This window comes from Ylistrum balloti, unplaced genomic scaffold, assembly GCF_031769215.1.
Source record: "Ylistrum balloti isolate Yb309-2 unplaced genomic scaffold, AGI_CSIRO_Ybal_v1 Utg370120, whole genome shotgun sequence".
Lineage (NCBI taxonomy): Eukaryota > Metazoa > Mollusca > Bivalvia > Pectinida > Pectinidae > Ylistrum > Ylistrum balloti.
Window position 1 is genome coordinate 477503 of NW_026782137.1, and position 12744 is coordinate 490246.

The window sequence follows — 12744 nt, forward strand, 5'->3', positions numbered from 1 at the left end:
GCGGTTATTTACTTCACAAAACGATGATGAGCTTATTGACAAAGTAAAGGAAAAAACAAATACAATGAAATGTGAAGACATAGCAACAGCTTGCATTACAAAATACATAAGAATACAAATGGGATAGCGATTCAGATGACAATACTGTCGTCAGGACATAAACATTAATGTAATAATGAAAAATATACAAATGCAGCAATGCCATAACGTGTGTTTTTAATTTTTGTTCAATGTATTGACTGATATGCAGCGTATCTTTCAAAATGTAATCAAACGGTATATATTTTCAAATTGAATATACATTAAAATACCAAGAAAAAATTCTATATAGGTAACAGTGTTATTTAGCTTAGAGAGAAAGAGACTTATATATATATATATATAAATTTTTGTATGCCGTGTTATGTGCGTACATATTTAACAGACCTAATAGAATTTTCTGTTGTAGAACTCTGCTATTCAAACGTTAAACTGTGAAGTTTGGCTTTTTACATTGAACTTGCCACAGTCTCTTGAGATCGCGATGAATACTTTGTAGAAGGCCTTTGTTTATGTTTAGTCTTACAGAAAAGTGATCGATAGAGGCGAAACACTCTTTGATTCCAAACAAAACTGAAAAATATTAGCAAACCTTGACAACCAGTCAGGATCGTTACAATGAAGCTAAAAACTGACAATGGGAGGAACGTGTCTATGATGACGAGGATCCAGGTTAGGCCAGTGATTGTAAATAATTTGATGTAAATCACAAAATCGAGCCTGTGGTCCTTAGTGCTCTCTACTTTTGGTGTGTTTTTTATTTTTATAGCCACTCTAACAAACATAAACATGTTAATGATGCAAATCAATACAACTGGTGCAAGGAACGTGGCGTAAAATGAAATGTTGTTAGAAATGAAACAAACGCCACCGCCATATCCTATATCTGTCACACCGGAAATTACGTCATCAGAAAAGGAAACACAATACGAAGTGATAATGTTACCGGCAACAACTACCAGCGGTATCCCATATGAGTATGATAGGTATAGCGCTATCTGTTTTCGGGTGTTGCTGGATCTTCCCGTCAATGTATTTACAGCAAACACACTGTACATATGAAAGGAACAAACATTCATGCATGTGAACGTGGCTAGCCAGAAATAGTGAGTAATTACTCCTATAGACAAACATAAGGACGGAACAGACGTTTCCTCGAAACCAAATTGGAATAGTCCCTGCGAGAAAAACATCGCAAAAACAAGACTCATGTTGTTAACTCCTGGGACAGAGCGCATGGCCCGAAATAACAAATACGTGCCAAATGTTAGAAACAGACAGGTGAGAGAGACTGAGGTACAGACTAACGTTGTAACAGACAGGGCATTTCTAACAGGGTCGTTCTCGGTATTGGCCATGTATTCGTTTATGAAGCCGAGATAGTCATCTAAGCAAAGCTGTGCGTTACTGTCGGGCATGCGCAGATAACGGTCTCGAGTGAACTTCCTGGAACTGTATTTCACAGAGAGTTCGAGTGTGTCATGTTTTATACTGTATTCGTGATTACGTAGTACCACCTGGCGGCAAAGCATAACATCAGACACGAGGGCTGTCCGGACGGAGGGCAAAGTTGTCCACACCTTATTAAGGAAGATGAAATTTTTAACACAGTAATCGTCAAAGTTGGAACTAGGAGCAGACGGTAGAAAATACGCCTCATTTGCAGGTCTAGATCTAAACGTAACATTCGATATAACCAAATTTTCTCTTGTCATGTTTAACAATATTTGTTCTGTAGCTAACCTCTCGACAACTTCCAATATAGAGAAAGTTGTCTGAATCAGTAGATGGTGAGTTATAGGTGTTGTTACGTTACCAATTTCACATGATACATTAGACGTGATATGGAATGACTGTATAAATAACATCCTTATTGCTAATTTGGTTTTCATTTCAGACAAAATTTTCTTTTTGATGATAGTTAGCAATTTTACAGTCTGTTCGAAATAATCAAGGGTTCCTTCCAGTGATAGCGTCATAATATACTTCAGATTGGTAGTAGTACGTAAAAGGGGAACGCACTGAGTCCCATCGATGATCTTACCTGGGTAGCAAGTCAGCAGACGAGGTCGAGTCTGTAATACAGAATACGAAGAATTGCACCTGATCAAAAACCGTGCTCTAAAACATCAAGTGCTGAATAGATATAACTTTAATCCTCTACAGTCTTACCAAAACGTCAAGCCAAAAACCTTCGAATTGTTATAGATAAATAAATGAACATGTTTCAAAATTGATCATCCAAAACGGGAGTGAATAAAAAATAACCAAGACCCCAAATATACATGATATGTGTGGAAAAGGCCATGCCCCCTCTAATATAAATAAAGAAAATCATTTACATTGTTTAGGTACTTACTGTTATTGGATCAAACACGTGGGTCCCGTTTGTATCTGGCTCGCTCCTTCTTAATTTGTTTACAAATGGACGGAACAGGTCCTGTAAAACGGGCGAAGACACCTCAGGTTTAAAGTTTACGTCTTTGCTGAAGTAGGTATGCATTTGAAACATGATAGGCCACGGCAGCGGGATCTTTGTGTCATTTATGTTACAATATTGACAGAAAATGTTCTTTGCAGGGAACATGCTGCTAACTTCCGGTGCTTCTCGGCATGCACGGACTATTGCAGCACCATAAAATTTATTATCAGTGCTCTGACAGTTTTGGATTAAAGTTGTTGTATTAGTTTCTGACGATGGATTGCATATAAAGCAAAACGTATTTCGGTGGAAATCGTACTGATTTTCAAGGGAGGAATTCTCGCACGCCCATCTGATATCTTGGTCGAATTCTTCCCAGTAGCCTGTACTGTTACATTGTTTGTTATGGATTTTAATTGGTGAGAAAAATCCGAATGCATCCTGCTTACACGATTGACCTTGTTTAACCTTTGTAGATAATACCCTCGTAATGCATCTGTTTCGTTTCGTAGCATCAATAACGCCGTTAAACGTGGCGTGAAACAGTAAATTCAGGTCTCCCTCGCACTGCATGTCAATGGACCAAGGAAGATAATTGTCATATGACATGATTTTTGATAAGTTTAGTTGAGGAATTAATATGTCTTGATTACACAGAAAGCAGTCAAAATTTTTATAAAGCATGTTGTTTTCTCCTACAATTGGCATGGAAGAAAATATATCGTTATCAGAAAATCGGCATCTAGATTGAATGGCCTCAGGCCATGAAGACTGAAAACAGCCATCAATTAAATAATTACTTGGTCCTTCTGTTGACAGCGAAGGTCTCTGGCAGGATATCGGATATTCAAGAACCAGGTCAAGACAACATTCCAAGGCATCATCGAAAAAGCAAAGGGGGTTGCACGAACATGGGTATTTCCCAACAGCGTACGGCACCAAGTGTTTGCGACAGTATCTGTAGTACCCTGTCACGCTGAAGTCGTAAAGTAATAGCTTAGATATATTCACAGACCGAGCCTTATCCCAAATAGGGTCCTCCCTCTTGAATATTTCCTGTTTTGTAGATTCGATAATTGTGTTGTAAAATTCGAGATTGTATGACTTCAATGAAAATGAATATACAAACGTCAATTTCTGATCTTGTGCGAACATGTTTTCTGACATCCAGTCTATATACACATCGAAGTACTGGGATGAGTGACTGTTATTTCTATTGCAAAGCAAACAAAATACATTTTTGTATGGAGCAGCATTGTGTGACATGGCATGCAACTCGCATGCTCGTTTCAAGCGTTCCACGTGAATATCCCATAAACCAGTGACGTTGCATGTTGATATGACGTCATTGTTTTTATCAGGAGGATTACACATAAAACAAAAAATATTTTTGTATACACCATAGCGAACTGTGTAGGCAGAGTTACAGGCAAGGTCGATGTCTTGATCATATGTAGCCCAGGTTCCAGTCTCATTACATCTCGAGGTTCCCATGACATTAATGTAGTCAGCATAGCAATCATGTATATCTTCATCGACAGTACTAAATCCCACAGTACAATTCAGGGATTCAGCCTTGTCAACAATTTCGTCAAAATTGGAGATAAAATTGAAATCGGTAAACTCTTGACAATCCATTGACATACTCCAGACGTTGTAATCAAGCACACTGTTACATTCGGCACAGAATTTATTTTTAAATATTTGTCTGTAGCGTTTTGATGTAACTGGTGGAAATTCGACATTACCCGTTTTAAAAACAACGTCTGTAGTCATACATTGCCTCCTCAGATTGTTGTCAGTGCTGTTTGAACACGAATTAATCATAAACACATTATCAGGAGATCGGTTTGGATTGCCAACTTTGATAACAGGACTGACACAAATTGGGAGTGGTATAGAAAAAATCACATCAGCACAACAATTTTCCCTCTTAGTACAATCTCGGTCACATTTACAATCCTCACAAATGTCAATATGACGTGTGCTGATATTTCGAAATTCAAAGCCTAGTTTATGAGGGTGGCAAAAATAGTCTGACCCACACAGAAGAAAATATTCATACAATAGCTTTGTAGCATTGGAGATGGTCTGAACTTTCGGATCAGGCTGAAGTCTGTCCGTTAATAACACTGACTTAGTTGAAGAAAATATCAGGTAAACCTGAATTACCCTCCAGTGTACGAGCGACATGTCGTTCAATCTGTAACATAGAAAACTTATCCATAAGATTTTATAAATCATGCAATCTTATATTTAATGAATGATATGTTCCTTGATAATGTTAGTATTAAATGCACGTACTTTTGACTAAAAAACATTAAGAGCATGAGGCATGTCGATAGATATAAGGTTCTTTATAAAAGCTATGTTACATTTTTTTTTCTGTATGTCTTACCTTTGTCTTGAAGATCTATCACATATTGGTATACTTCACTTAGCATTGTACTGTAGCTGTTTTCGAAGACTCTTTTAACTCTGATAGTGATGCAGGGTTCCTTTAAGTATAGGTGATGTGTAATTAATCATTTATACCTTAATCAATACAGACTGTTGACATTCCATTACCATAAACAATTCCACAGAACCGGTAACGCAAATACGAAACCATTCAAAGGATATCAAGTTTGTCTAATTTGTAATGAAGGATCGACAGGAATTTAATATTTCTATATATAACTGTGTCAAGCATTGACGTAAAGTGATAAGAAAACTATGACAGGCAGCCCGTGTTATGATGTTGGGGGAAATTGAGTTTTGTCGACAGGTTAATACATAAGAAGAGAGTATATAAATACTGCGAAAAACTTGCTTTTTCAATATCGTATTTACAAGAGTTTCTTCATGCACACCACATGACACTCCAAATATATCATTCCTTGAAAGATACACTCGGAAATGTAAGTTATTTAAATTCGTTTGTACATGAAAATTTTAGTTTACTGGATCTTAGACTGCTTCAATCAGAACGTATAAATTACTATCGTTCTTCCCACTTTTCTCTATCTCCCAAACAAATTTTCCCTTTGTATGAGATTTTTTACTTTCTCATATTTGTAAACTCTCCTCATCCTCTATTAATATTGAAATATCGACAAAATGTGTATTTTTATTGATTTTTAAGCCAGAAATGAAATCTCACCTTCATAAGAAATTATTCATTGAGTCTAAATAGTGTATCATACTATCTATCCTGATGAAGAGTTTCTCAGTACCTAGAACTACTTTTTCATACAGGTACTTGAAACTTACACAGGAAACAAATGGATAGTTTAATTGGACAAGGCGAGATTATTTTCATTCACGCTTTTTGTTTGCTTTAATTTACGGAGGGTGAAATCATGAAATTGATATAATTCCAGATCGTCGAGTTTGGTGGTAAGACCTTGTTATGGATTATTGACATCCATATGACTGTAAAAACGGTCTACATAATTTCCTGAGCGACGATGTTCTCATGATCCTGTGCGTGACCGTTTCCATTAAGGATGTTATGGCTGGTATTCTAGATAGCTTGACAGTGGTGATGGTAAATCTCCAATATAAATGTTCACTTCTGTTCTCTACGCACTAGATACAACCGTTGTAAGCAATGTCATGTCTTCAAAAATTGTTGCGAAAAAAACATTACTTGAATTTGTTTTTGCTTTCATGTTGGTGGTTGATGGGGTTGATATGTGATGGACGTTACCATCTGACTTATATATATACCAAAAAAATCTACAGTTAAACCTATTTTCATCATTATATTATCAATTATGTACGTTGATTTTAAACACAAATAAAATTAAGGTTAGTGTTTTCGGAGTAAAAGAACTGATTTTATATGCCTTTTAAAAAAGAATATTTGCAATATTTTGTTCTCTGGAAGTAATCCTTCCAACCATCTCCGCCTATTTGTACATTATCATTATATTGTTGTGAATGTCATATTTTAGTTTTCTATATTCCAATCTAATGAAATGGTATATTATATGAACAAATATGTACGGATTGAGGAATATTTGAGTATATGTAGTTTGTGTAAATAAATAACATCGGCGAGTATAATCCAGGAAACGTAGAAGGATTTTACCACAATAGAAGTCCAAAGGTTTTGCTATCTTGCTGGTTGGTTTTTCATCAATGGTCTAGATATCAGTCTGCTGTGCAGGTCCGCTATCGGGTTCGATCTCCCAACCTGATGTTTGCCTAATTACATAATAATCCTATCAAAATTCTCTGTAAGGGTTTGTCGCACCTAAATCTATTTTAAAATCTATATGGAATATTATGAGTCAGACCTAACTTGTATAAACGCTATGTTACATAACACAGGAAGACAGGTGGAAAAACAACACATGTAAAACAGCAGTAGACTATAAATACTGTCACACATTACTGCATTCATATTCATATTCATATGAGAGCAAACTATTTAGGAATTGGACATAATCACACTTTGGTAACACGAAAAGATTGTAGTACACTGTGCGTTATTATCACGTGTTTCGTGCACAGATTGACGCAGGAAAAGTGGGTCTACAGTAACATGGATAACAAATATCTGGAAAAAACACATTTTAGTGGACTGTTTTATTTGATCTGTACGAATCCTAAAGTCTATGTAAGTATACTTATAATTCTACAGAAACGTCTCTAATATAATGACAACTGTACATAAACCTCAGGTAAAACAATTTAAATATCTAAATATGCATGTTATACTTCATTAAATTGAATAGATGCACTGTTCTGAACATACACATGTACTTGACATTCTTTTGAAAACATTAGATATTTAATAATTAAGTTCTAGCGCACTTTCCTATCTAGATTTTGACATATCAATCGGCGTCTACGTTTAGCACTATCGGTCTTCATTTTTAAACTAGGAATTATTCAAAAACTGTTTGATGCAGTTTCAATCTGTGTTCTTTGCGAAATGTTTTCATCATATTATGTAATGCGCTGTGAATGTATCGAAGCATGCATTATTATCATCCGACAAGCATGTAGAAAACAGTTGAAGTGAATCCTTACCTTTATCACTAATGAATATATTTTTATATAATATTCAGAAATGTGCACAATTTAATTAAATCTAGCAAACGATTTGAAAATACGATAAGGTTTATTTGTTATCTTACAACGGAGATCAGTGTAACTTTTCAGTATGATTATTGATTCATTACCTCTTTGTTTCCATAATGGGGAATGTCAAAAATCGTGTTATATGTGGTATCAATCCGCTTCCTGATAATTGACAACTGAAAAAAAGCAAACATAAAAACAGAGAACTGTCGACCCATTGAATGGATTAAAAGACATTATGACCAACATAATTTTTTTCACGCTTTCATGAAATCATATCAAAAATAGTAAATAATTTGAATGAACTTAACAAACATATACGTTTATATTTTGAAATAAATGTAATAAATAACTCGGAGAAAGATCAATGTTTCTCTAGTATAACTGATTTCATATTTATAATGCAAACTAATATCCGATAAAACAAGAGCAAAATATGAACAAAAGGAAAATGTTCACAGAGGATCCTGAAGAAGTACAGTATAAGATAAATTATTAAGGAGGAGTAAGCGTCTTCTGATTCATCATCGACACCCGACACGTAAAACTTGGTCAATCCAAGTAAGTAATGTCACGTGCTCAAATGTGAACAAGACATACAACAACAGAATCAACCGGCAAAGTAGTATACAAAGAAATATAATTTTTCTAATTTGGGTCGATGTGGCGACCATTAAACTTCGACATAATTTTCAGCAATCATTCATGAACCCCTTTGTTACGGGATTGTTCGTCAGCTGCCGACTTCTTGCACAGAAATCGTGATAATTGGAAAAGGCCCTTGAGTGTCGAATTAACTGCGACATGTAAACACCATAGGTTGTGGAGGCAAGACGTTGCTATCCAGTAAAAGGAAAATTCACATTAGGAAAATTGAAATTATCGCGTTTATCAAACAGCTTGGTGGAAAGCTGTCCATCTTGCTTTCGTTGTAGACACGATCGAGATAAGCGGCTGTTGGGTTATCAAATAATATAATATGATAATTATTGATGGAGTTTTAGACAAATTTATTGAAAGATACAAACTTGATGCTGAATTTCCGAATTACAATATCTAACATTCTCAGCAGTGTTGACAAAATCATGATATCGAGGAGCATAAACTTTGTCCTTTCTGTTCTACTACGGAACTTAGGTTCTACTATTTGCAGTCAACATTGCTTTATTTAAAAGCTAAAGGTTCAATAGCAATTTAAATCTATAATGTGTTAAACAGAAACAGCAAAGACAACGATGGTTGGGGATTTTTCTACTTTTTATGATCAAATTAGGTTAAACATATGAGCACCGCCTTTACAAATCATTAAAACAATATGAAGTCTTCCACCATATTTTAACTACAAACTCATTTTAATGCTTTTTAAAAGCAAAACTAATAAATGATAGTCATCTCTGCAACCTCTGTAACTTTGAAAGGGAAGCTGTTGAATATTTAATTTGAAATGTGATCAACTCGAAAGCATACATTTTTCACAAAATAAACAAACATCACTTTTTGGTAAGATCAGAAATAATAACATTCCAAATATAAAGTGGACTTCATTTATTCATTTATTTTACCGTCCGCTATAGTGACCTTTCGGCCTTTCTTCAAGTAGACGAGATAAAGTGGACAATAAAACGATGCTGCATTTAAAACAGTGTCTGTAAACAACTAACACAAGTTAATAGATATCAATTCTTTGATCTAGATGTTCTACTCTTGCTCAAGTTAAAGTTAAAACTCGTGAAGGGGAGACGCTTTCCAATCAATGTGTGACTGAATAGAAGAAATTGGGTATAGTGATTAAACTACGAGAATAATGCATCCTTTTCAAATAAATAGTTATATATTTTGCTTACATTATGTAATGATAAAGTAAAGCATAAATCATATAGTTTTCATCGTATCTGTTTCCAGTCTCTGACACAGTCGTCATTTTTGTGTCTCCGAAAAAGGCGACATATAGATATTGCTATGTCAGCGTCGGCATCGTCGTCGGCGGTGGCGCCATCGTCTGCACAAAGAAAATTGGTTTTGTATCATTAGTTGAGTTTTCTTCTTCGGATAATTAGACTCAAACTTCATACAATTCTTCTTTCATATTATTTGAGTGTCTGACGTATCGCATTTTTAGATACTTCAGAGACTAATGAAAATGTCTGATACAATAAAATAACATAATAATCGTATTACATGCAAACAGTAAATGAAATACCAGACTACCACCCTAACTCAAAATTTAATTGTGATTTTGCCAGATCACTTTACCTCACCTGTCCTGACCATACATAATTAAAAAACATTAAAAAACATAATTAGCTGCTCCCTGTCTATATATCAACCAATGTATACTATGTGTTAATATTTTTGTATGTAAGAGATATATGTAAAATCATATGACATTTATATCATAAAATACTATTCGATGTATTTTAATTCGACTCTGTATTGTGCTTTGTTATTAACTTAATCTAAGACAAATCGTTTATAGCATCTGGTATAATATCTCTTTAAACAGATATAAAAGAGAAAAACACGTGTAAACGAACTAGTGTGAAATATATGGTTGGTATGGAAATGACTATAAGTGGTTTGCTTATATCGTCGTAAAAAAAAAAAATCTTTTTAAAAGTGGGCAAATCGGGAACCCCCTATCCTATTCTAATTCCCTGCCCTGGGGGCTAAATACTTCACCAGTGTTAGGGTCTGTAAATTTCACACCTTCATGGTTCATAATAGGTAAAAGGCCGATGTCGGTATGTCATTTCGTTTTACCGTCCGTGAAAAGGCGCCAGGCGAAAAAACGAAATGACGATAAAACTAAATTAAAAGAAGTACTTGCTGGACCGAAAGAGTAATATCAACAAAATCACATCACAATAAACATGGATATATTTACCCATGAATACCAAGACTGCGGAATTAACAACGCGAGATATCGCATAATTTGAGCAGAAAAACATGTAGAGAAAGGACACTTTTGGCTAAAACGCAAATAAAACAAAAACTGCGTCTGATATGTTAAAAAGCAAGGACGATATTGAGATATTTATCTGTTTGCCTGTGTTTTCGTTCATTTGCGTGTGGAATAGTTTTACATTTGCTTCTGTTGGCATTTGTATATTGTATTCGACATATTGTAATCAATACGCATGTGCAAGAACTTCTAAATACGACCCGCAGTTTATTAAAAACCTCATTTATAACTGAATCATTACTATAACAGGACAGGAAATTATCAATATTACCAAATGATGCATACTATGTGCTTGTATTGTAGAAGTGACTCACAAGTGAATAGCACCTTTGAAAAATTGAATTAAACTATATCATACAGTTGATTCGTCCTAAAGTCATATTTTCTCGCCAATTGGTATGCTTGTCTTAAAAACTGCAACCCCTTCAACAGTGTTACCCCCATACCTGTATTTTTTCCTACATCAGGAGTAGCTGACGATCACATTATCTTAAACTGAAAAAAAAATCAGTTTAGTTAGTGACTCTGGTGTACCTTCAGAAAAATCTATCAGAATGCAGCTTTTTAGATTATAAAGTCGTAAAGGTCATATGAAAGTAGTACGATTGAAACGTAAAGTGATTGAAGATGTCTTGTGATTGATTTCTATAATTTGATCTCCCCTCGGCCACAGATTGATAATCGAGTAGATAAACAAAAAAGTCAGCCAACAGAGGGCACAATAGTTTGTTGAAGATCTAATTACCAAACTCAACCAAGATATTGACAACCAGAAACTCGATGTTTTTTTGTACCATTAAGAAAAACAAACGGAGAAAGTAACATGATTTAATTTTCTTTAATTCAATATGCATTCAATTTTCCCTTTTTCAATACCACAGTGAAGACAACAGTGGGAGATATTCTGTCGTTACTTGAAATGGAATTCATAAAGAAGACGGACAGCGAAGGAAATCATATTCAAGCGTTACCAGGGCCGACCATTTCACAAGGAAATTCCTGGTAATGTTGGTGACCAACTTAAGAAGGTGGCGTCTCTACCGTTGTTCAGATGATGTGTTGATATGCACTTTTCCGAAATCAGGTAAAAGAAAACCACTATTCAATCAAAAACAAGTATGGAACAATTCATATCACATAATTTTTTCATTTATCGCTATAGTTAGGTCTTACAGTAGAAAACATCGATAATTTTTTCCCCAATAAAATTATCATTGTTGATTTGTTGAGTGAGTTTTGGTGATAAAATAGCGAAGTTTGATAATTAAAAGCAAACATATTTGTCTTAAAGTCTTTGTGTATGGAACGCAAATTTAAGGAATTGACAGAAGAGAGCAATATTGACCAATGTTTGAAAATGCATGTTATATTTAAGGTACACATTGGGTGTTCAACATTGTCAACATGATACAAACCGGAAGTCTTCGATACAAAGCCAATCCAGTGACGATAGAATTTCAGGACCTCGGAATATTAGATGAGATGAAGTCTCCAAAGATTTTGACTACACATCTTACTTACCCATTCATCCCTAAGGCTGCAAAGGAAGGACAAATGAAACTGATTTACGTGCTTCGGAATCCAAAGGATGTCGTTTGTTCATTCTACACATACATGAGTCAAATTCAAAGTACAAGTTACATTGGCAGTTTCGGGGGATTTTTCGAAGCTTTCCTCTCGCACGAATGTAATTTTATGATTTTATTATTTTGAATAAGCATTTCTGACTTTAATTATGACGTAACAATAAACGTAGTTCTTTAATTATGATATAATACGTACGATATATTTTAAGCTATCATGTGTCTCGCTTAATACTTGTGAATTCTTTATAAAGAAAAGTTGAAAAAAGACACTGCTAATAGCATTTCTTAGTTCATTTGTACTTCTTATTTTCAAAGCTTTTGTTTACATTAATTTAATTATTTTTCAATTCTATTTAATGAAGTCATATCAAGTGGTGGATCCTGGTTCACACATACCAAAGAATGGAATACAGCGTTACGTGAGAATAAGGATTTGAATATTCTATTTCTCACTTATGAAGGTTTAAAAAAGATAGAAAATTGTTTCTGATTCCTGTCTGACCCACTCCCAAACCCGTTTTAATAATCGGATTGATCAGTAGTAGATCATGTGACATTTTAACATTGGTTGAAGATCCCATCTCGGAAGGTTTATTTTTATCAGGAAGCTGATATCACGATCGTTATATCCTTTCTTGGTTGCTTCCTTTGTAAATACGCTT

At 34.7% G+C, this 12744-nt stretch overlaps 1 protein-coding gene and 1 pseudogene across 1 annotated transcript; one reads left to right on the forward strand and one right to left on the reverse strand.

Annotated features, from left to right (window-relative positions):
- Positions 1 to 488: 488 nt before the first annotated feature.
- LOC132550309 (uncharacterized) lies at positions 489 to 3856 on the reverse strand. The gene is made up of 2 exons (XM_060214356.1): positions 2399 to 3856; positions 489 to 2114 (listed from the first exon to the last, which is right to left on the reverse strand). Exons 1-2 carry the CDS (start codon positions 3833 to 3835, stop codon positions 489 to 491), a joined length of 3063 nt encoding a protein of 1020 aa, XP_060070339.1. The 5' UTR covers positions 3836 to 3856.
- A 7559-nt stretch (positions 3857 to 11415) lies between these two features.
- LOC132550310 (sulfotransferase 4A1-like) lies at positions 11416 to 12572 on the forward strand (annotated as a pseudogene).
- Positions 12573 to 12744: the final 172 nt, after the last annotated feature.